Source organism: Rattus norvegicus, chromosome 6 (assembly GCF_036323735.1).
Source record: "Rattus norvegicus strain BN/NHsdMcwi chromosome 6, GRCr8, whole genome shotgun sequence".
In the NCBI taxonomy this organism is placed as follows: domain Eukaryota; kingdom Metazoa; phylum Chordata; class Mammalia; order Rodentia; family Muridae; genus Rattus; species Rattus norvegicus.
In genome coordinates, this window is record NC_086024.1 from 63,575,783 (window position 1) to 63,601,527 (window position 25,745).

General features: G+C 42.3%; 1 protein-coding gene across 6 annotated transcripts in view; it reads left to right on the top strand.

Moving 5' to 3' along the window:
• The window catches only part of Dock4 (dedicator of cytokinesis 4), a 389,723-nt gene that overhangs the window by 335,733 nt on the left and 28,245 nt on the right, over positions 1-25,745 (top strand). For 4 of the 6 annotated variants that reach the window (XM_039078128.2, XM_039078129.2, NM_001427091.1 and 1 more), the window contains exons 33-41: positions 790-816; positions 961-1,056; positions 1,838-1,898; positions 5,778-5,871; positions 13,294-13,442; positions 16,491-16,577; positions 18,317-18,421; positions 23,047-23,188; positions 24,404-24,570. In XM_039078128.2, the coding sequence (XP_038934056.1) occupies positions 790-816; positions 961-1,056; positions 1,838-1,898; positions 5,778-5,871; positions 13,294-13,442; positions 16,491-16,577; positions 18,317-18,421; positions 23,047-23,188; positions 24,404-24,570 (928 nt within the window). Of the gene's footprint in view, positions 1-789; positions 817-960; positions 1,057-1,837; positions 1,899-5,777; positions 5,872-6,137; positions 13,078-13,293; positions 13,443-16,490; positions 16,578-18,316; positions 18,422-23,046; positions 23,189-24,403; positions 24,571-25,745 lie in introns of those variants that run through there. The other 2 variants (XM_039078126.2, XM_039078130.2) reach the window with 2 other exon arrangements.

Sequence of the window (25,745 nt, forward strand, 5' to 3'; positions counted from 1 at the left end):
AAGATGCAAAAGGAAAAAGATTTTGAACAGAAAGGATAATCGCTGAAGTAAGAGGGCTAAGGATAATCAATCACTGAAGTAAGAGGGCTAAGGAAGTAAGTGACACCACCACACTTTCGTTCCTGTATCTTTGGGGGAAGTTCAGTCAGGAAGCCTTTCCCAAGTACAGTGTTAATTTGCAGAGGGAATGAAAGCAAATCAGGTTCTCATTGTGATGACTGTTATGTTTTCTGTTGACATAGTGCCTGTGCTCCAAGGTGTTTAGGATTAGGAGAAATGTAGGAGGAGAGATGTGGCCCCGGGCACTCGTCATCAATCTGCTGTAACAACCACTTAGAAAATCGTCTGATTAATGACAGAGTGAATGAAAGCGTTGAGTGAGCTCACAGATAGTACAATATGTATTGAGTGGGCAAATGTTAAGTGAAGGGGAGAACGCAAACGTCATCCCGTCTGTACAAGGATTTTCCCGTAGCAGTGGCATTGCAGCAAAATCTCTTGGGTGAAGATGCGTTCCAGTGAGAGGTAGGAAAACATGTTTATGGGACTAAAGCAAGCTCTTTACTTGGAAGTAAACTTGGAGGGACTCCTGTGTTTCTTTTCCACGCTGTTATTTAATGTGGCAAGGCACCCAGTCTCCGTCAGCTAGGACGAGAGCTAGGGGGAAAATGTCTTTGAGCTGTGAGGTGCTTGTGTGTGTTTGAAAGCATGATTATGTGCATGAGTTCATTATTTTATGACTTGGATAATCTGAAAATCGATTTGCTTTGTCAATGCTTCCTGGATTAGAATTCCACTATTTGGTCCCTACCCTAGGTAAGACATTGTTTGCAAATTGTCCTACTTGTGAGATGTTGCAGTGGTTGCTAAGGCATTTAAGGTACTGATGAAAGTAAAATGGTTGTCATGGCGACTGATAAAAATAAATGTTGAAAATGCCCTGGGTTCTTTCTTTTCCAGTCTACTAAAGAAAATTGAGCGGGAAACATGGAGGGAAAGTGGCGTTTCATTAATTGCCACTGTCACTCGGCTGATGGAGAGGTTGTTAGACTACAGGTGAGCTGCCTCCCAAGATTCCAGATAGGGAGCTCTGGTCCAGTTAAAAGCTCAAATAGCTGAACTGTAATTAGCATTCCACTTAAATTAATCATTCAAAGAATGCTAATCAGCACCTGAACTTCAGACCAACTTGTTCAGAATTTTGCATGTGGCTTTAGTGTTTGCTTCCTTGTTTGTTTATTTTCTGTTTTTGATAATTCTTTCAAAGTCTCCAGTCGAAAGAGTTCTCAGAGTCCTTGACAGTTCTCAAAAACAGAAAGAAGGGAAAGAAAAGAAAAATCCCTGGGTATTTAGACTCACCCACTCAAAAATTGCTGGTGGTCCAAATACTTTAGAGTGAAGATCTAGGTACCAGTGTGCTGCACCTTTAAAGGAAGACAATTTATTTTCATTTTCGTTTACTTGCCTTTAGAGCAGGCTGTCCCAATTCTATGCATGGTGATTCTCTTTTATTTTAAGACAGGACTCTTCTCTGTCCATTGTCCCCCACATCTTGCACCTCTGATGTGGGAGGGATAGGACCCTCTCTCCCCTGCTCCCTGAGTCCCTGTCCATTGAGAGCATCCTGCTTGCCATGCAAACTCCTACTGTAGCTGGGAGTCAGTCTCTGCCTCCAGTCCCATCGGAGATCTTCAGCCCAGTCCCCTTTCCATGAACCCACGCAGTCATCTCTAATCTCTGCGGACACCTCACCCACCCCCACACCAGACACCAAAGAACAGCTATGTTCTCCCCATGAAAGGACATTCCCAGTGTGACCCTTGCTTTCTGTTTCTAGGGACTGCATGAAAATAGGAGAAGTGGATGGCAAGAAGATTGGCTGCACAGTGAGCCTGCTGGTTAGTACCTGACTCCGTTTCCCTCTTCTTTCTAACCTCCGCTGCTCTTCACTGAAGTACTAACTTTTGTTTGGTTCTAATCTCTTTAACGTGCCTTTTTCCATGTTATTTCCTACAAAAATGTAAAATAATAATACTAATAAAATGTTCTTAAAAGAAAGATAATAAGCTATAGGTTGAATGAAGCCCAGAAAATCTTCAGCTCAGAACATTGCAGAGTGCTCCTGCCGTGTGCTGGGTTGGTAGCAGCGGGCAGACCTCAGCGGCATCACAGGGCTGAGGGCTGCTGTCTTTCCCTGTTGAATTTCTTACTCCACTCAGTCTAGATGCTATTCTAGGAGAAGCACAATGTCTGAATTGAGGCCCCTCTCTCTGTCGACTGCCCCTCTCTGCCTATCTTCTTAGTCTTTCTCACAATTATTTCATTACTTCATATTTTAATAACAATTACTGAACTCTTATTTTCTGACTTGTGAATTTTTTCTGCTTAATATGTTTGTTTCACTCACTATTCTCTGCAGATTGAATTCATAATAGGACTGTTGCAAAGACTTGCATTACAATGCATAAATATAGATGTGTGGACAGCAGTCTAAATCACAATTACTCTGGACCAACCAAAATTTATAAAATGTATCACCCCCTTTTATTATATAGAATGGAATTTCATCACAAAAGAATAATCCCACACTGGACATTAATTCTTTTTTATTTTGCTGTGTGGTGAATTAATGCTTTTACTAACTTTCCTTCATCTCATTTGGAATTGAAGAATGACCTCTTCCAGTTCTGAACCTGTGAATGTCCTGGCTTCTTTTTCTTGTATTTCTGAGAATACATGAAACTCCCTTGTCTGTTGTAAACACTTGTACTGTCGTTGGCATTCTTGCCCTATACTGAAACCTTCGCAGCTGTACTTTGCCTGCACCTTGAACTTTGGTTCTGCCCTGCATTCAGCCCATCAGTGTTTTCCTTTGCTTGCTCCCCCCTGTCCCTTTTCAAATGTCTGAACTTTCACGCAACTGTTTTTCCATTGCCCTAATTTTTCACTGTACTGCTTTTCAACTTCTGAGCTCATGACACTGTCTTTCCTTACCACACCCACTTCTTCTCATTTTTAATGAATTGTTACACCTCTACCTTGATTACCAGCCCCTAAAAATATCGAGACCTAAGCGTGCCCCGTGAGGGTGCATCTTATTCGCACTGATGTACTTACATAATTTTCTTGCTTAGAAGCAACAGTGGGCTGACCACCAGCCCACCCACTGTGCTAGCCATTAGCTCTCCTCTAGCAGTCCTTTCTCTGCTTGGCACAGTCCTTCCCTCCTTCCCTCTGTCCAGCCTTCCATCTTCTCAATGTTTTTGGTCTATCTACCATCTCAATCAGGAACCTCAGCCCTTTCCACATCCTCAATTGTATGCCATGTGCTCTATACGCTTCAGTTTGAATCCTCAGCCCAGGCACAAAGACTCATAAACAACCTCAAAGCAAAACCTTTGCCTGTTTCCTAAAGAACCCTGTCGTCTCCACCTTCTTTCCCAAGTACCTTCTCTTTGGAGATGAACACATTACTTCAGCCCCTCGTCTCATCTCCTCATAGTCCAGCAGAAGACTCTTGGTAAAAGAATTCCTCCTTTGCCCCCTGTTCCTTCTTGCTTTCTACAAGGAATACGAAGGAAACCTCATAAATCAGTGACCCTGTTGTAATTGCTTGAGGCTGACACCAGTAGCTTTGGAGTATGACAAAGAGCCAAGAAGGTGGTGAGCATTTTGAAAGCTGCTCCGCTTGCAAACCAGCCCAAGGATCCTTATTAAAAATCCCAACTTTATCACTTTGAAACCAGTCTCTTCAGCTCCTACTCCAAATGGAAAGTTTTGCATGTTCGCTAGTGGCAATATGGTTCCCGTCACCACCTTCCTGTGAGGTCAGCAGCAAATCCTGTGCAGGGGGCCTCTGACTGCTGGTGTGCAGTCTGAGCTTAACTCGCAGATGGTGACAGTGCACACTATTTGACATGACTAACAGGAGGAATTATAATTACTGTTTTGTTCTCTGTGTTACAGTTTTTAGCAGACATATGTGAGAGATTGTCATCTGCCAGCTGGGGAGATGTTGGGTTTTGGTTTTGGGTTTTTTTTTTTCTTAAGGAGGAATATTCATTTACAGAGTGATCGCTTATTTTTGTTCTGAAAGAATGCAGCTTCTTAATAGAAAGCTATTAGAACAAATCATCCTTTAATAATGTAAGACCTGCTGTGGGGCTGTTAGATTGTGTTTATGGTACAGTTCTTGCTAATTAAAATGATTTTGGTGATAATGAGGGAGGGTTTGAGTAGCATTGTTTACTTGGCTTTTTAAAGACTGCCAGGATCTACAGGAAATGAAAGGCAAGGAGAGAGCTGGTGCTATGGGTTAGAAATAATAATGCATTCAAGTCAGCGTCAGTGCCCACAGTCAGTGAAAGGGTCCTTGGGTTCAGGAATGAACACCAGTCAGATAATGGGCAGACCATGATCATTAGGTTCCAGACTGGTTCATCAGCTATAGAAACCTATAGGATTCCTGGCATTTTCTGTTTCAAAAACCCATCACTCTTTCAAGTACATAGTTTTTCCTGCCCCCCAGCACTAGCCAGTGTCCTTTATATCCTAAGTAGCATCAGACCCAACAACAATAAGTCATCAGCCCATGTGTCTGAAGCAGGCATTTCATAATGTACCTGCCACTGATATATCCAGGTAGTAATCACTGGATTTTTATAAAGCTTGGTAAAATATTGTAGAGAATTTTAGTAAAATTCAGATTTGTAAAAAAAAAAAGTTATTTAATATTTTCAGTAAGCACATTCCATAATAATAAGCTGACATAAAATTTTCTGTTTTATGTTTTAAACATAAGCAAGAAACATTAAAACTTAGTACAGCTGCCAGACATGCTTTACTCCCAGCACAGGGGAGGCAGAAGCAGGGGGATCTGTGGGAGTTTGAGGCCAGCCTGGTGTATATAATGAATTCCAAGTCTGCCAGCCAGGACTGCATACTAAGACTGTGTCTCAAAAGACAAACAAAACAAAACAAAACAAAACAAAACAAAACAGAAACCCATAGGAAAGAAAAATGATTTTTGGTTTGTTTGTTTATTTGTTTTTGAAACAGGGTCTCTTTGTTTAGCCCTGGCTGACCAGGGCTCATTTTATAGACCAGGCTGGCTTTAGACTCAGAGATTTGCCTGCCCCTGCCTTCTACTGGAACTAAAGGCATGTGCAGACACACCTTGCAAGAAAACCTCCATAACTTTTTTACACATCCTTCCTTTATGTCCTAGAGAGTTCTTTCTTTAGAATAAAGGTATACATAAAATTAAAGAAAATGTTCTTGCTGCCAATCAGCATATTGAATTATAGATAATTTGTTACATATTTTTAATACTTTAGTTAATATTGCCCCGTTGACAGCTACACTGAGAACAATGATGGAAACTAACAAGAAAACAACTGGGCACAGTGGTAATTCCAGCTCGGGGAACCTGAGGCAGTGGGATCAGGCTGTGAGTTCAAGGCCAGTATGGGCTACATACAAAACCCTGTCTAAGAAGAAAAAGAAAATAAACATAAAAGAGAACGAAAGAAGAAATTTGAATCATTGATGATGACCCAAGAGTGTCCAGCTTGTGCACCGGTTGCCAGATGTTTAACACAGTGTCAGGTTGAAAATCTGTCATTTAGTCTCATTATATTATTCAAACTGATACATACTTAGGAGGAAAAATGCATCTGTTCCCTTGACTTCGAAGGCGTGGAAGTTAACAAGTTAAAAGGACACATGGGTAATGCTGGATGCTGAGGACACACCCGGGTCTGTGCTCTTTTTCACAGAACTTCTATAAGACGGAGCTGAACAAGGAGGAGATGTACATCCGCTACATCCACAAACTCTATGATCTGCATCTCAAGGCGCAGAACTTCACAGGTACTAATGGGGCTCAGGCGGGGGGAGTGAGCCGGCTACTGATGCGTTGGCTATGGTAGCTCCTCCTCCTTTCACAATCAGGGATGATGACTCGGGTACTTCTCTTCTCAAACTGAAATGCATTTTAATTATATGTTTGCTTCTTAGGGGTATATTTTCTCCTCTATCTTTGCATGGTTTTTCTAAGATTGCCCTTGGCAGTATCTATCCTCACTAGAAAGTCCTTCAAGTACTGCCATTCATCTTTGCTTTTCATGGTCCTACAGATTTTCAAGAGTTTGTAAAAAGAGTATTTACTACGTTTACTAAGATACCGGCTTTGATGACTCTCCACCCGTGAAGTTCTCGGTGACCCTGCATTTTTATTTAGCCTGAAGCATCGTGCTGCTTTTAAGAGATCAGATTGTGAAGTCCTCTCCGTGTAAGGATATCTTTAGTGCCCTTTGTGCTAGTCAGCTTTCTGCTATTGAAACATAGCATCTATGTTAATCAACTCAGGAAGAAGAAAGGTTTGTCTTGGTTCAGGGATTTGTAGGTTTGGGTCCATTGTCAGTTGGCTCTGTTGCTTCTGGACTTGTAGCAAAGTAGCTTATAATGGCGGGGAGGGTACATGGCCAAGCATAGCTGCTCGTGGTGTGGCTATGACACAAGAGAAAGAAAAAAAGGAGCCTCATAATCACTTCATGCGTGACACTGATAACATAAACCATCCCACCAAGCCCCACCTCTTCCAGTTTCCGGCCATCTCTCCATAATGCTGACGTAAGGACCAAGCTGCTTCTCTTAAGATTTTTTTTATGCATATGTTTATGTGTAAGTGAAAGCCATACTCATTCAGGAACCCTCCAAAGAATGAAGAGGGTGTTAGATCCCTGGAAGCTGGAATTACAAGTGGTTGTGATCCACCTGATTTCAGTACTGGGAACGGGAGTCAGGTCTACTGGAAGAACAAGTACTCTTAACTCCTGAGCTGTCTCTCAAACCCAGGACCAAGCTTTAATACATGGGGCTTTGATGGACATTCCTGAATCCAACATACCATGCCATCATCCCTGAAGGACATGTTTGCAGGAAGGACATGTAGGAATTCTAAGTGAATGTCTCCTGGCTCATTGCTTGTGGTGAGGAATATATACTCTTTTAATGACTGTACAATGTTTTCTGGTTGCTTTTGAGAGTTTGTATTTGGTCCTCCAGTGGTTTAATGATGACATACGTAGACGTAGTTTTCTTAAAAAATAATGTGTTTGGTTTTGCCTAACTCTTCGGATCTAGAAATCTATTCCCTTAATCAAACCTGAAAACGTTTTAGGAATTATCTTATCAAAATATATTTTACATATCAATCCTTTCTTTCAGGACTGCCATGAAATGAGTATTTGGCCTCTGGTCATTGTCCCCTATGTCCTGGGACTCTGTCATTTCTCCCCCAACTTTATTTACTTCTGTCCACAGTTTAGGGCTTTGCTTTATGTCATGCCCCCTGATGCTTTCCGTCGTCTTCACTCAGCTGGCTTGAACTGGGTCTTTCCAGTGAAAGGTTTATTTTGTTACTATTCCATTCTAAAAATTTCGTGTTGTTTTCTTCTCGTAGCTTCAGTTTCTATACAAAGAACTCATCTTTTCAGTTGTCCAGGAGTCTTCACATTCACTACGTGTAGCATTGTTTCAATAGCTGCTTCATAGTCTAAGATTCCAAGCTGTGAGTCAGCTTGTGGCTGGCATCTGTTAATTGCTTTTTCCCTTGGAGAGTTATTTAGTTCTGTGGTTTCTTGAATGCCAAGTTATTTTAGATTACATCCTGGACCTTTTGAACATTATGTTACGAGATTCAGCATTCTGTCAAAATTGTTATTTTTAATTTTGGCAATCAGTCCAATTAGGTTTAAACCTCAGGCCCTGTGCCACCATCTAGAGATTGTGATTCTAATGTCTGATTTTTAAGGCCTCGGCACTCCACTCCAGTTGTCTGCATGTGTACCACCCTACGTGGGTCTCCAGTCTTTGGTTATGGTCTGCACTGTTGTGTTACTTATGTCAGCGATGGCCTGTTCTACAGACATACCCCTTGGAGTCCCCCCAAAGCCACGTACAAAATAAACAAGTCTTTCTTGAGCTCCTTTTTCTCTTTGATTCCCCGTTCCAGTTCCAGTTCTTAGTGTTCTGGCTGTGGAGCTCAGGTTGGAAGATGAGGAGGAAGCCAGAGAGTGTAAGAGTTCTGTGTCACTGCAAGCCCTTTCCCAGCTCTGTAGGAGAAAAGGTCTTCAGAGAGCTGCGTTTGTCTGATCCCATTTGCAGACAGTCTGAGAAAGGAGACATAAAAAGAAGAAAATAAAATTAAAAAACCAAACACATTGTGATCATCTTCAGAGGTGGCTTTTCCTAGTTGCTCTGTTTATTACTAATTACTTTTCAAGATCTTCTAAGCACCTCATGTATTCTGTTGAAGTGCTTTCTTCCTTCCTTCCTTCCTCCCTTCCTTCCTCCCTTCCTTCCTTCCTTCCTCCCTTCCTTCCTCCCTTCCTCCCTTCCTTCCTCCCTTCCTTCCTCCCTTCCTTCCTCCCTTCCTCCCTTCCTCCCTTCCTTCCTCCCTTCCTTCCTTCCTCCCTTCCTTCCTCCCTTCCTTCCTCCCTTCCTCCCTTCCTCCCTTCCTTCCTCCCTTCCTTCCTTCCTTCTTTCCTTCCTTCCTCCCTTCCTTCTTCCCTTCCTTCCTTCCTCCCTTCCTTCCTTCCTTCCTTCCTTCCTTCCTCCCTTCCTCCCTCCCTTCCTTCCTCCCTTCTTTCCTCCCTCCCTCCCTCCCTTCCTTCCTCCCTCCCTCCCTCCCTCCCTCCCTCCCTCCCTCCCTTCCTTCCTTCCTTGGGAGAGTAGAGTCGGAAGGTGCTTGCTCCACCTTAAGCAGAATCCTTTCCACAAGTTTGAGAATGACAAGTTGAGAGCTTTGCCCCACTGTTCTTTCAGGGAATTCTTTAACTGTGTGTGGCCTTTACACAAGTCTCTAAGTGAATAAAGAAATCCTTTCAATATCGTTTCTGGAATTTTAACATGCCTCTAAGGCCTCTAGCTGGTCTCACTATCTCTGTAGCATTTATTTATAGTCTGGAGACCTGCATGCTATCTGGGACGCTTTAACCTCCCTCAACTTGAATACTGAGGTCTATGGATTCTTTCTCCTTGAGGTAGTTCCTGTCCTGGGATTCTTTTCCTTCACGCTCCCTTACCAACTCCATACCTACCATCCCTTACTGAAATGATTTTGCTCTCTCTTTTCAAAAAAGAGTGTGTGTGTTGAGGGGGTGAGTGTTTGAGGAAGCCAGAAGAGGTATTGGATTCTCTGAAGCTGGAGTCACAGGCAATTGTGAACTGCCTTATATTTGTGTTGGAACCTAATTAGGGAGCAGCTTTGGAAGAGCACAAGCTTAACCACCAAGCCAGCCATCTTTCCTACCCCATATTCTCTATTTTAATGCACTTATCATGTTGTTTTTTATTAGTTATATTTTACATATTATTATATAACAAACATACATGCATACACATACACAAATGATTTTGTGCATGTGTGGAGACAGACAAGTAATTCCCAGTTAAGGGTGAGTTCTTTGTTTCTCCTTCTTAGTCTTCTCAGCTCCTACAAGAGAGCCTAGGAATATGAGACCTAAATAAATACATCCCTACTCAATTAAATTTTAACACCTGGTACGAAGATTTCCCTTCAGTGCCGATGATGCCTGAATCATGAGGGAACAGTGCAGTGCAGTAGACTGTTTTACTTTTAAAATTGATAAAAATAAGAATTAAGAAAAGAAGCTAACGGCAGGTAGTCCACATCTGCACAGTTGTGTTTCGCTTTTTCCAGAAAGTCCAGATTTGTCTGAGATATCAGAGAACGGTGCTTTTTCTTTATTTACTCAAAGTTCCATGTTCCCCAGATCACAATTAATGTGTGCTTCTCCCATATAGCCTCTTACTTTATTTGTTTATTGCACCTGTGCATGGTGTATTTATATGAGCAAGCACGCTATGCAGGTATGGAGGTCACCAGAACATTCTAGAAATCAACTCTCTCCTCCACCTTTCCGAGGTTGCAAGAATCAAACCCAGGTCAACAGGTCTGCCCCTCAAGCATCTTTACCTCCGAGTCATCTCATTGATCCTCACAGTTTTTTCTCTCTTCTGTCCTCATTTTTGTATGTGTCCTTGAAGACAGTGAGACTGCAGGGAGAGCTTTCCCTTCTGTTTAAATGATTGAACCTCCCTGCAGCCTTCTGTGCGGTTGCCTTGTGCTCCCAATTCATCTCCATTCTTCTGTGCGATTTCTCTTTGTATATTGCTTTCCTCTCTGTATGCTTGTTGAAATAATGGAATGGCCTGGAGTCAGCCGTGCCGTGGTACTTTGTTTAGGATTTTCAACTCTTTGTCCCTTGGAATCCACCCCTCTTCCGTCCATATCAGTTCCCAAAGAGCAGAAAGGCGAGCCTGGAACAGCACGCTGAAACACTTACTGAAAAAAAAATGTTATTGAAAGCCAGCTTTGTAGGGTATCGTGTGGGTGCGACACCTGCAAGGTGTGCATGATTTTCCTTCCCCAGCACAGCCCACAGTGCCCTCCGCATGCACTCATCCCTCAGCTGTGTATCAGCACCTTCCCGGGAAGGCAGACTGTAAGCAGCTGTGATTTGTCCTGCCACTTCTCTCTGACACCAGCAGTCATTTCTCAGCTTCCTCTGGCCACCTGCTGGCATCTCGGCTTTCTCAGACTCACCCATCCCTGCCCTTCTAAGGATGATCGTGCCTGGGAAAGTAGTAGAGAAGTTAGAAATGTTTTATCTTATTTTGGGAATTATGTCATGTGTCCTTTTCTGTCATAATCATTGATAAGTGTGCAGTTTATGCCATCACCATTGACCTAGAACTTTTCTCAGCGTGACCAACTGAAACACTTTCCTATTAAACACTAATCCTCCTTCCTTCCTTCTCTCTTTCTATGAACTGATGGGTCGGGGCCCTTTGCGTCCTTTCATGAGCACACACACCTCTGGTTTTTTTGTTTGCTTGTTTGTTTGTTTGTTTGTTTGTTTGTTTGTTTGGAGCTGAGGACCGAACCCAGGGCCTTGAGCTTGCTAGGCAAGCACTCTACCACTGAGCTAAATCCCCAACCCCACCTCTGTTCTCTTAATCCTGAGACTAGCTCAGTTATTCTCTGAGGAACTTTCAAGCGCTGCAGTGCTGGGAGGGGAGCAAGGGAAGGGACCCCACAAGTGGGAAGTGGAATGGTAGGATTGTTCAGGCTTGAAGGAACAGACCGTACGAGCAGTTGGTATATTCCCACCTGGTCTGAGATGGGAACACAGTTGGCTAGACAGTTCTTCCAAGTACAGCACAGTCCCCAAAATGTGCGCACTCAGCCTCCTGCACTGCAGACTCCGGATGGCAGCCTCTATGATTTCAACTATTTCCATTTCCACCCATTTTCACCCTTAGTGAAAACTGCCCATATTTAATCCCCACAAGAAGGTGGCTAACAGGTACCCAGGCAAGTACCCTGAGGACAGTTTTCACACCTGGATCTTTCTGGACCACAATACATCTCACTCCGTGTTTCAGAAGCTGAGGTTGGAGTTCCTGGGGTTCAATTCTGAAGGCTGGAAGCTGTGCAGCTACTGAGGCTTCTTAAATTCACAAATGACTGGGTCCTTTTTCACCCCTTTCTAAATCCCGGCTACATTTTGAATCACCCTCCTGTGCTCCATATTCAAATTCCCAGCCCTTTATCATTCAAGGAAAGAAAATTAAATTCCTTAGTTTCTCTTGCTGTAATGACCAAAAGGAAGTTGATGAAGAAAGAATTTCTCTCTTATGTGATAGTCCATCATCAACGGAAGCTGGGGCAGAAACTGAAGTAGGCTGAAACTGAAGCAGAAGCCATGGAGAGGTGTGGCTCACTGGCTTGATCCTGTGGCTTGCTCAGTATGCTTATTTATACTAACCCGACCACCATCCAGGGGTAGCACTGCCCACAGTGAATTGGGCCCTCTGGTATTAAACTATCAATCAAGAAAATAACCACAAAGACTTCCCCACACGCCAGTCTAATGGGAGCATTTTCTGAGTTGGGGTTTCCTCTTCCAAAATAAGTGGAGCTAGTATCAAGCTGACATAAAACTGACCAGCACAACCAGTCAGCCAGTCAGTCAGTCAGTCAGTCAGTCAGTCAGTCAGTCAGTCAGTCAGTTAAATAGTTAGCTAGCTCGCTTTCATTGGAAAGTCTCCTGGTTTCTAAGAGACATACTTATGGATTGTCCCTGTAAATGATGTCATGTCTGTCCTATATCTTTAAACTGGCTATATAACAAGACTTTTTAAAAATTTTTTTTTATTGGATTTTTTTTATTTACATTTTAAATGTTATCCCCTTTCCCAGTTTCCCCTCTAGAAACCAGCTATCCCATCCCCCCTTTCCCTGCTTCTATGAGGGTACTCCCTCACCTACCCATCCACCCCCTCCCACGACATTCCCCTACACTGGGGCGTCAAGGGCCTCTCCTCCCATCGATGCCCAACAAGGTCATCCTCTGCTACATATGTGGCTGGAGCCATATGTCTATCCCTGTGTAATCTTAGGATGGTGGTTTTGTCCCTGGGAACTCTGGGGGGTCTGGTTGACTAATATTGTTGTTCTTCTTATGGGGTTGCAAACCCCTGCAGCTCCTTCAGTCCTTTCTCTAACTCCTCCATTGGGGACCCCATGCTCAATCCAATGGTTGGCTACGAGCATCTGCCTCTGTACTTGTCATGCTCTGGCAAAGCCTCTCAGGGTACAACTATATCAGGCTCCTGTAACCATGCACTTCTTGGTATCTGCAATATTGTCTGGGTTTGGTGACTGTATATGGGATGGATTCCCCCAGGTAGGGCAGTCTCTGGATGGCCTTTCCTTCAGTCTCTGTTCCATACTTTGTCTCCATATTTTCTCCTACGAGTATTTTGTTCCGCCTTCTAAGAAGGTCTGAAGCATCCACACTTTGGTTTTCCTTCTTCTTGAACTTCATGTTTGAGAATTATATCTTGGGTATTCCAAACTTTTGGGCTAATATCCGCTTATCAGTGAGTGCATACCATGTGTGCTTTTTGTGATTGGGTTTCCTAACTTGACTTTCTTGAACAGGTTAATTATGCCCCAAGCATGTGAATGCTGATGCAAGGACAACTGAAAACAGAAGAGAGATACAGAAAATGATAGAAACACAAGGATTCCACCCAGTTCTCTGATGACTCTGTCACTGAGAAGTCACCATTAACAGTCTCATTGCTTGTGTTCCTGATACTAAGTTCAGACATAAGTATTGAGTTTGGGGAGCTAGTAATTGCAAGGAAATGGTTTTGAGTCCTGACCAACTTCCTGTCCTCTTCCTTGATGTGCAGAGGCTGCCTACACCCTCCTGCTGTATGACGAGCTGCTGGAGTGGTCTGATCGGCCCCTCAGGGAGTTCCTGACCTACCCCATGCAGACTGAGTGGCAGCGCAAGGAGCACCTGCACCTCACCATCATCCAGAACTTTGATCGAGGCAAAGTAAGTCTCACCCCTGGGCTTCCCTTTCCTTTCTTCTCCAGCAGGGCCTTTACTCTGTAGAGTGTATTAGAAGCACCCAGAGCTTGTTCAGGTGTCTAAATGCAGCTCCTAGATATAGATTAAGTAGCTCTGTCATGGGTCTGGGGAGTCTGTTGTTTTACTGAGGTCCAAGTTCTTTCTCACCTTTGACTAATCTTCAGCTACTGACATTGTCTTAGTCCACGATAGCTACTAAACCAGATTATGTAGACTAGGAGCTCACTTGGTAAGGGCTGATAAGCCTGCTAATAAGCCTGATGACCTGAGACTAGTGCCCATGACTCATGGTAGAAAACAGGACTCCTGCATGGTGTCCTCTGACGCCCACACATGCTATAATACATATGTGCATGCTCATGCACACACACACACACACACACACACACACACACACACACCACTGAATGGATTATAAACAACTGAAATGTATTTACTTATTTGTCACTCCTTAGGAGGCTGAGAAGGCTAAGTCAAGACCTCAAATGATTTAGTGTGGTAAAGCCCTACTTCCTCATGGATGGTTTCTTCTCCATGTGCTCTCATGATGGAAAAGTAGTTGACTCTGGGAAGCCTATTTTTAAAGGGCACTGGGTCTTTTATGACCCAACCATCTGTCAGGGGTCCTGTGTCCATACACCTGAGGAGTTAGGATTTGGACATACAAATTTTGGGGAAACACAAGACTCAGACCATAGCACTCTGCCATTGTTCTCTGAAAAACTATCTTCCTTCCCCTGCTCCCCAAATTGGAATGCATTCTTTCTAGTTCTGCCTTTATTTTTAAGGTGAAATGAAAGAAACTGGATGTGTTAAAGAAGCTGTAGTCCTTGGTGTAGCTAAAATACTCAGGATGATGGAGTAATGTCACCCACTTACTGCAACTTAGTGTGTCACCCAACTCTCTTTCCTGCTCTCTTTCAAGGGCTGTGAGCTCCCTTTTAAATGACCAGGAATCTGAACACCAGTGTTTATTTGATTTGAACCGTTGGTTACTTTACATATCTTGTCCCAATCACAAAGGTTAAGGAGAGAGTTAAATACAGCAAGTGGCTGTCATTTATCTTTAGAACACAGGTGTCCCTAACATTTTGGTGCAAGTAAATTGCTTATCTCATATCTTGCCCTATTATTCATCTAACTACAATGATAGGCCTTTACACTAATACCAGCATAATGTCTTTGTTCCCACCTGTATAGCTATTTTTTTACTTTTATTAAAATGTGTGTGTGTGTGTGTGTGTGTGTGTGTGTGTGTGTGTGTGTGTGTGTGTGTGTGTACATACATAATCTGATTATGGTTTCCCTTCCCTCTACTCTTTGTTCCTCCCCACATCCCCAAGCATCCAGATCCACCTCCCGTCTGTCTCTCATTAGAAAAAAAACAGGATTCTAAGGAATTATAATATAATTCATATGCTAAACAAACACATGAAAATAGGGCAAAACAGATAAAAATAAGAAACAGAGCCCAAGAAAAGGCACAAGACATATATAGACATTGAGACCCATTTGTTTGCACCTTCAGGAGTCCCATAAAATACACAAAACTAGATGTTAATACATAAAGGACTTGCAGCCTAAAAGGTTAGGAGGACAGAGGAGGGGGAGGAAGAGTAGGAGAAAAAGTAGAGGAGGAAAAGAAAATAAAAAGTAAAAGCCTTGATAACATGAGACAAAGAACTTCCAAAGATGTCATTGAGTTTGTTTTCTGTTGTCATCTACTTCTGAGCATGTGACCTAGTTTGTTTCCTCAGTAAGACTCCCCTATGGAAAACTAAAGTTTCATTTACAAGTGGTTATCAACTGGAGATAGCTTCTGAATTAGGCTTATAGTTATTTCTTCCACCTCTAGGACCCTGTCTGGTACAGACCCATGCAAGTCCTGTTCATGCTGCCTCAGTCTCTATGCGCTCATACTGTGTCTCTCCTGTTATGATTAGAAGGCCTTGTTCCCTTGGTGTCCTCCATCCCCTCTAGCTCTTTCACTTTTTCTGCCTTCTCTTCTGCAGGGTTCCCTTAGCCTTGAGGGGAGTTATGTCATGAAGACATCTATTTAGGACTGAGTATTGCAAGATCTCTTATTCTCTGCATATTTTCTAGCTGTGGGTCTCTGTGGGTGATCTGGCTATGACATCGGTCACCACATTGATCTCCTGGGTAGATTCAGCAATAAGCTATTTCAGAGTCTCATATATTTACCCATCCCTAGGAATGGGTGCTATAGGTCAGGGTTGGTAAAACACTACCCACAGTCCTACAGCCTATAAGCTACAAATAGCTTTTGCATGTTAAATGGTTGGAAGAGATTAAAAGATTATTAATACTATGAGGCATGTGAAAACTATTTGACATTTGCCTATGTGCCCATAGATTCTTATTAGAATTCATTATTCTAATTCTCAGTTATGACTATGCTGACTTCATACAATAACAGATGAATTTAATACCTGGCAGAGGTTGAGTGGCCCTAAAGTTGCAAATACTGACTATCTGGGCTTTTGAAGAAATAGCTCGGTTGATAATATGCTAGATGACAAAATTTAAACATTTCTTTTGAAAGTAACATTCTGATCCAACAAGACTCTAATGGTCCTCATGCTCATGTAAGCATGTTAACCAAGGGAGGAGACCAGGCTTGACTTACTGGGCCTTAGAGACCAATGATAATTCCCTCCTGAGCACCAAGAGTCTGTTTGCATCCATGTATGTGGTCATCATGAAACTACAGTTGTTTCCAAGTGTGGCAGAACACAAGAAAATATTGGTTTTGCAGTATGTGTTAGTGAATGTTCCGAGGAGCTGACATAACCAACTTTCTGAATATTTTTAATGAGTTACATGTTAATAGAATATTTTTTTCATGCTTAAAATGGCATCGTTATTACTTTAGACTGTTGTAAAGACTGAGAACGTAAGGCTTTATGATCCCAAAACGTCCACATCCTAACCTTTGGATAAAGTTGCATAAGTATGATGAATGCTAACTTTCATGCTACTGTCTGTCTGCAGTGTTGGGAGAATGGCATTATCCTGTGCCGGAAGATTGCAGAGCAATATGAGAGTTACTATGACTACAGGAACCTGAGCAAGATGAGGGTAAAGTACTTGGGCATCTGTGACTCAGGTGTGGTACCCCTGTGTGACTACCTTCCCAGCAGGGCTGTAGGAAATCAGCACCGTGACTCTCTTGATACAGCTTCCAGAAACTTTCTCTAAGATACGTATTTTCCCAGAAGCATGCTTAGCCATTTATACAGAGAAACAACAGCTCGATCTGTGTGTGTTCTTTTGATTAATATACAGAGGGGGAACCCTCGATCCGTTTCTAATCCACCGAAGTGCTCAGTCTGGTCCAAGAGTTTAAGTTTATTGTGGAAAATCTCTGCACTGAAGAGCTTCCCAGTTACAGGAAAACTTCCTGAGAGTAACAGCTCTTAGTATCTGTGATCTACAAAGCAAACGAGTAGAAAATGGTTAGCTGGCTTGTGTGAAAATAAATCGGGGACAAATCCTGTGTAACCTATCTGTGCACCTTCAGAAATGTTCTCACTAAACCAAGTACCATGTACTCAAGGCTCTTAATATTCTCTCTGCCTGAGTTATGCTTTTGTATCTCCTTGCTTTTAGATTCATACAAATCCTTTTTCTTGGGAGTTACAAGCATTTATCGTGATGAATGTAGAGGTGCCACTATGTTTCTCTGCTCTTCATATTTAAATGATAATGACATTCTCCCCGACTCTTGAGGCTGGCATTGGATACATAACAGTATAAACCTTCAACAGCTTGCACAGTCCCCTTACACCACCACAAATACCTTTTTTCACCTGCTGGCAACTGACATTATACTTTTGCCCAAGTGTTTCGTGTCAGCAGGCCAATGATATTTCTCCTAGCTTGAAAACTCAAGGAGAAAAAGCTTAACTCCAGTTCATCATGCTGATGCTTATATATATATATATATATATATATATATATATATATATATATATATATATATATATATATATAAAACATTGCTATTTAACTTCTCTTGGCATCCTGTCCCTGCAACAGAAGCGAGGTTACAGTGTTTACCAGTGAGAGCCCTTGGGTGCCATAGTCACTAAGATTTTTATAAACCCAACACATTACACTTCATATCAACTGCTCTTTGGGGTGCTGTTACTGGGGGGAGGAGGAAGCCTTCAAGTACAATATTAGTCTTTCCTGGAAACCCCAGGGATAACAATACCACAAAAGGGAAGCCATAAGCTTTGTTTGCTACCTAGTTTGAACATTGTCAAAGACATACTTAAAAGCTTTTAGCACAGACAGCACTTTGTGCTGCACACCTCCCTTGGCTCTGGTTGGTGATTTACCCCCATCCCACCAGTATAAAGTTGAATGTTCTACATGTCCTGAATTACTATGTGTGGGGGGGAAAGCAAGTACACCTAGCATAAGAATTCTCCAGAAAGGCTTGGCTTCTAACTATCTGTGTTAACTGGGACTTGTCTATTATCTATGATGAAGTTTAAACATTTCCTTAATAGACCTGTAAAATCATCTCCTCTGATAGGAACACATAGTAAAACCCTTGATCCTTTCAAGGGTCAATAAACTCTAGCCTGAGTCCCGGCAAGTTGAAAAGTACCAGAGAAACAAGGAAGCCTACAAAGGTTGAAGTACTCAGTATGTATTTACAATGTTGGCTTGCTGGTCCTCTCTCCTGAAAGCTTTAAAAAGGAGTCAAGTCCTGTTTTGAATGAATTAAAAATTTTCTCCTATGTACATTCTTGTATCGGTATGACTGACATGTGGGAATTCATAGACATTCCCCTATACTTTCCCAGATGATGGAAGCCTCTTTGTATGACAAAATCATGGACCAACAGCGTCTGGAACCTGAATTCTTCAGAGTTGGATTTTATGGGAAGAAGTTTCCATTTTTCTTAAGAGTAAGTTATACACTACTTGATTTGCTTTATCCTTCTAGCTCAGATCCTACAGTCAAGAAAACTAAGATATTAGTGACATTGTATGACAAGTGACGAGAAGGAGATGGCATATTTTGTCTTGAACAGTTTCTTAAAACCAAAGAGTTTACCCCTTCCTGTATTTATGTAAAGAAGTCTTCAGTGGCTATGTCTTTCCTTCGGTGGTGTTCACTGTTGTATTCAGTGTGCAGTGTCCATAGTTAGCATCCAAGAATATGGAGCAGAGCAATAGAGGGCTTGCAGTTCCAGACTGTAGGAATTAACACATCAAGTCAAAATCCAACTCCAGAGCCATGGACAAAGTGTTGTCCTTTTTGATGACTTTATAAAAACGTAAATATCACTCGGCAGAGACATCTGATTTATTGCTTCTATAAACTGTTTCTGCCAAAGGGTAGTTTCAAGACATTGTGAGGTAGTATAAAATACTTAGTATCGCCCCTCTCGTTTACACTGCCACACAGGATTTTATATGTGTGAGTGTTATTGGACACAGCCATCCAAAACATCCTCCGCATATTAAAATGCTGGTTAAGAGAGTTCCTTTACTCACCAAGGGTGTGGAGAAGTGCTATGCTTCCTGATAAAATCCACTTATTTATGAGTCTATTTATGAGCCAAGCGTGGCACCTCAGTCATGTAATACCAGCACGTGGGAAGCTGAGACAGGAGAATTGTCACAACTTTACTTTGGCCAGTGGTGAATTTCAGACCAGCCTGGCCTTCAGAGTAAGATCTGTCTTGATTAAATAAATAAAAAAAAAAAAAAGACCACTCATACATAGTATCATAGTACCTATAATCCCAGCTCTTGAGACCCTGTCTGTCTGTCTGCCTGTCTGTCTGTCTCCCCCCCCCCACACACACACACATACACACAGAGCAAATTGAGTCATTACAACTTTAAATCTCAATATAAAATATTTGCATTGTGGTAAATCTTGTAAACATATATGAGAAAAGGCAAGGTGAGTCTACTCAGACATGGGAGAAGAGAAAGATGTCATTTATTGCTTAATCTTTAGCTTATGTGCCTTTTTGATAAGTTGAGAGACAGTCCGAATGGACCTCAAAATATCCAAAGACGTAAGTAAATATTTAGATCACATGGAGCACTTAAATGATGGCTCTAGTATGGCGGTTAGCACTAATCGTTAAATTGACAGGATCTGGACCCAACTGGGAGACAAGCATCCAGACGTTCCTGTGAGCGATCATGTCAAATGGATTACCCTCAGGAATGCCCTACATACAAAAGAGGAAACTACCTTAGCTGGAACATTCATCTCTCTCTATTTCCTGACACCTTCACTTCCCCACCATGAGGGACTGTGCCCTAGAACTATGAGCTCAAGTAAACCCTCCCGCCCTGATGCTTGTCAAATAGCCTTTGTCAGGGTACTTTATCACACCATCAGGGAAAGGAACTCAGCAAGTTGACATTGTCTTTTATCGATTGAAGTGACCGTGTACTTGAGTGACACATGGACATTATATAAAATCTGTGTTGTACGCAGCATTGGCAGGTAGGCCTGTCCGAAGATGAAAGATCACTTTTAGATGAAAACAATAATGGCAAATGCAGAGGATTTGCTAAATTTAAGACTACACCCAGTCCTGGCCGGTAGTCAGCATCCCTAGAAGAGCACAAGGGCCTGGGGCCTGGCTCTCAGTGGAGTGGTGTTCCAATACATGAAACTAGAAACTCCAACAGGGCAAAGTGTGACTTTGATGTAGGTGAGTCTCTTCGCTTGATACAAAGTTTTACAGTATGAAAAATGACATTTCCTTCCATATCATGTCAAGAATTGGCTAGTCCATTGTGAACTGAAGGTTTGGAGAACATAAAAGTTTTAGGAAACCAAAAACCTTCTGGTTTCTTTAAACTGTAAGAAGAAAACAAAATAGTGTTTAGGTTGAAGGAATAATATTGAATAATATTTAGGTTGACTGTAATAGTATTTTATAAATTATGTCATATATTGATAAATATCAGTGTTGATGTGTTTATCTCTGTACCAAACTGGTCATCTGATACCCTTTTTTATTATTTATGGAGGAAGAGGCCCATGACAGTAATGTGCTGAAGGCACACTAGGCAATCTGACTAAAATCTGAGTTTAGTTACAAGCACAGTGAGGCATCCCCCTATCTACTCTGCGTAATCACTGTAAGTGAAGGGGTATATAGGACTAGAAAGATGGCTCAGCTTAACAGCACTTGCTGCTCTTCTAGAAGGACCCTAGTTGGGTTCCCAGCACCCATGTGAAGCAGCAGGTCATAACTGCCCTTAGCACTGGCTCCAACACCCTCTTCTGATCTCTGTGGGCCCCAATATAACATGTGGCATACATTCACAGATACACACATATACACATAACATTTCTTTAAAAATCAATCTTTAAAGGTAATATATTTATTAAAATCAGAAGCTTAGATGCACAAATTATAAAAGAAGTTTAGCAAACACCAAAACCACATTGATCAAACAGACCAAATTTCGTTTAATAAAGAATTTTAATAAATTGATGTGTCTACCATTGGTCTTGGAAAATAGCCTCTTTCTATGTAATTGTCATTTATTTCAAGATGAAAGAGAAGGGTTGCCCTCTCTTGGTTTCTAAGGAACACTGCAGGCTTCAGAATCACAAGGAGTGCCTCTCCTTATCTTTTTTTTAACACCGAATTTAAAACAAATACCAAGATTTAATATGTCCACACAGGCATTTGTTATTTGATTAATGAGGATGCATTTAAAAAGTCTAATACATTGAAACAATTATATAATTAGATTATAAGTAGTTATTTTTCCCATAAATGGAAAGTGTTCACCCTTATAACTGGGCAGGTCTACATCTACATCATTAAAACAGAACTCCGCAGCACTTATATGAACGTCCGTATCTAAATGTTCATAGCAATACTGTTTATATCATCGAAAAAGTAGAAAAAAACTCAAGGATCATCAGGTGATGGATGGACAGGCCAAATGTAATTTATCCACACAATGGATTGTTACCCAGCAACAAAAACAAAAGAAGTAGACATCCCTGCAACAAGCTCAAGAACTCACTGAGGCCAGGTGCCCAGGATATAGCTTTACTTGGTAAAAGATTTTCCCAGCTGACAGGAAGTCCTTGGTTCGATCCCCAGCACTGCTTAAACCAGGCATGATTGATGCATACCTGTAATCTCAGCTCACAGGAGGTGGAGAGGAGGAAAGCCAGGAGTTGGTGATAGAGCTGTGGGTGGGTGAACAGATCTCATTACTGTGCAGTCTCAGCTATAACTGGGCTCAACAGTTGTAAGTTATGGTCGTTTAGCTACCAAGGACTCTTGCTCATAGCTAACCAGCTATTGCGATACATTTTGAAAACGTTTGCAGCTCTCTGTTCTAGCTTAAATAGTTCTTGGCATTCTTTTTCCTTGTAAGATTTATTTATTCTATGTATGTAAGTATGCTGTCCCTCTCTTTAGATACACCTAAAAAGGGCATCAGACCCCATTACAGATGGTTGTCAGCCACCATGAGGTTGCTGGAAATTGAACTCAGGACTTCTAGAAGAGCAGTCGGTGCTCTTAACCAACCACTGAGCTCTCTCCAGCCCCACTCTTGGCATTTTAAAAAATATTTTATTCTATTTATGTGTTGGGATGAGGGGTGCCATGCTGCATGTATGGAGATCAGAGAACAATCTGCAGAAGTCAGCTCTCTCTTTCCATCATCTGTGTCTCAGATACTGAACTCAAGTCATAAGGTTTGGCAAGCACTTTTACCCGCAGAGCCAATTTTCTGGCCCTAACCTTCAGCATTCTTACCTGAATGAGAGAGTCTTGACCTCTAGAATAAGTCAATAGAATATAGTATAATATAGCAAAACAAAACAAGCCAGCAATTAGCAAGGCTTTCAAACCCACTAAGAGGATTTCCAGGCCCAGCAAGCTGAGCTAAGCCCGTTATGGTATGGAAGACTCTGTACCTTTGGCCCTTCTATCCTTCTGAAGGCTAGACTAGAGATGGATGGCCGTCTGCCTGTCCTCTCTCAGTGGAAGTATAAAGCTGCTCTCAGAGCCGTTTAGAATAAAATACAGTAAGGTGGATTTTTAGTTACTGCAAATCTTTGTGTTCTTAGAAATTGGGAATTCATGTGTGCGAGTATGACATGTATCTTAGAAAAGTCATCCCTAACGCCTGTCCATCAACGTTTTAAGACTCTGCTTGGATCTTGTCCTTGGTGCTCACCATCAGTCCCTGTGCAGCTGAATCTGGGATTCAGAGTGTGCTATTGGCTCTGGTGGGAATCAGTAACAAATGAGGCCTTTGCCCTTCGCCCAGCATGTTTAATTCATGTGCTTATTTTATCATTGTGACAGTGCATGACATGGAGCCGATGGTCAGTTGTCACCACAGTCATGGTTTTTTTTTTTTTTCTTTTTTTTTTTTTTTTTGGAGCTGGGGACCGAACCCAGGGCCTTGCACTTGCTAGGCAAGCGCTCTACCACTGTGCTAAATCCCCAACTCCAGTCATGGGTTTTTATTCTCTTTGTCATATAATCCTAACTTCTTTCTTTGGTTGCACCCCCAGAATAAGGAGTTTGTATGTCGAGGGCATGACTACGAAAGACTGGAGGCTTTCCAACAGCGAATGCTGAACGAGTTCCCCCATGCCATCGCCATGCAGCACGCCAACCAGCCTGACGAGACCATCTTCCAGGCGGAAGCTCAGTGTATCCATTCCTGACGGGCCCCGGTTGGGTGGTACCTGCTGTTAGCTGCAGGACATTGTCCTGGGAAGTGTTGCGGCCACTGCTCCCTTTTCAGTGGCCCCCCTCTTAGACTTCCTAGACCTGGCTGTCCTGGTTTTAGCTTGGTGCCTTCTGAACAGAATGTAACTGTTAAAATTGTTATCGCAGAGTCAGTTGGAAGGAAATCCCATAAACATCTGGTAAGGAACTTTCTCCCTTCTGATTGCCACTCCTGCAAATCGACACTTCTGAAGCTCTCTCTTACTGGATTTCCTATAGGACACGTTTTCTCTGACTTCCTACGGAAACTGCTTCAGTTCAAGGAAGTGGTAGCATTGCGTTCGTGACGGCACATCCTCCATCCCCACCCCCCTATTTTAATTATGGAGTAAGGGAAGGAAGAAAAAGAGGTGTTTCCAGTATTCTGGGAGGGAGGTGGTCTCAGCTATGACATTCTGGACTGACTTACTAATGGAAACACATCTCAACACAAAACAAACAATTAAAATGGAAACCTGTAGGCTTTAGACACAAAGGTAGTTCACCCATCAGTTCTTCCTAAATCTATCTGAAACCAGTGGTTTTAAAGAAAAACAGGTAAACTCCCAGTGGCTATTATGGATATATTTTCAAAGCAGAGCCTAAATGTAAGAGAAATAAATTAAAACTATTTCCTCTATTTCTCTGGGGAGGAAGTAACTATATGAAGAAAATAGTATTTAAAGTGGGAAGTACAACTAACCACTCGGCTTCTCCATACCTGGCTTTGGAGAATGGGTACCACACTTTAGAAGACTGAGGTCACAGCAACACGTGGCAGGTGCAGCTCCTTGTCAGTGTTCTGGTGCCTGCTTTTGGCCCCATATTACTCTAAATGAATTTTAGGAGCCATGAAGAGACAGATGAAAGTGTCTCATGTACAAGAGGAAATCATTCTGATTCTGAAAACCCAAGCCCAGCTGTCCCAACCCATCCCACTAATGCAAGCTGTCAATTCACAGGTTACAGAAACCCAGGCATATGTCCTGTCAGAGTCAAACCCCTAGGACTAGGTCAAGGCCTGAAATTGAAGGCATGCTTAGACGTGTGTTATTCATAGCTTCTGGGAAGTTTGTAAATGACTTCAGCTGGAATTGAACCACCAGACTGCCTTGCCATCTGACAAGCCAGGTTCCCTCCTTGACTCTTTAATCTTAGATTTACAGATATATGCTGTGACTCCCATTCCAGAGAGCCAGGAGGTGCTGCAGAGAGAAGGGGTTCCGGACAACATCAAAAGCTTCTATAAAGTGAATCACATCTGGAAGTTCCGCTATGACAGACCGTTCCACAAAGGCACAAAAGACAAGGAGAACGAGTTCAAGGTACCCTACAGTTTCTGACACATGCTGCCTCCTCAAATGCTTTCTACCTTAGTAAATAGTAACTGAGAATAATGCCATGTGACTGGAACAAAGAGTCTAGAATTCTTTTATCCTAGTAGCTTCCCAACTCTGCAGTATTTCCAAGTGATGGGGAACATTTTCTAAGCAAGAAGATCTTTGGTTCCCCAGGTCAGAAAGTCTGAGTAGATCTGCAAGGAGTTCCTGAATTTCCCTGTGGCAGATCCAATACCAGTGGTGCTTAGACCAACCCTTAAACTCAGGTTTGAACTCAGTCCTGGTGTCCAGTCGTGGTGAGCCATTGTGAGAATAGTCAGTGTATTGTAACATCAAGGATGTACAGAGTAAAGAAGAACCAAGGAACAGGCCAGGGAGAGCTGAGAAAAGTCCATGTGGGCACACTGTTGCTACAATGGAGATGCTCTGTTCTGTCCTTTGCTCTGGTCTTCATTATAAAAGTGTGATTAGGATTCTGAGATGAGGACCAGAGTGTATTCTAACCCTGGCATCTGCATGTACCAGGCTGCCTGCCCTCACCAGCTCCAATGTGCCTTGCTAGTTTAGCATGTTCCCAGTCAGAGTTCTCACAGCCCCACTGGGGAAAGGATATCTGAATATCTATTCAGAAATCACTTCTGACCATCCCTTTCCTTGAAAACCATGATATGGAAGACTAAACCCCAGTCACTTGGCATTCAAACCTGAACAAAATTGCAAAATGAGCTTATTCCCCTGGGAATGTTGCTTAGTATCTCTTTGAACAAATACTCAAGCCATGAGTCTCCTACACTATCAGTCTTACGTAATGCTGACCCACCCATGCTTGCCCAGTGGTTTCCCAGTGCTGCCAGGGGTTACTGCAGACAAGGAGCAGAGGGGGTAGCTTTGCAGAGTTCCAAGAGGACTGAATTTTAAAAATTGGCCTTTGTGGTAGATTTGATGTGCATTTACTGTGGCTCTCTTCAGAAATCTAATCACAAACTGCTCTAATGATACACACACACACACACACACACACACACACATATATATATATATATATATATATATATATATATATATATATAGTATGTATGTATCAGAGAGAGACTAGACAGCTATACCAGCAGCCTGTCCCTCTGGCCTCTTCTCTGGGCCTTCCTCCTCCCTGTGTATTG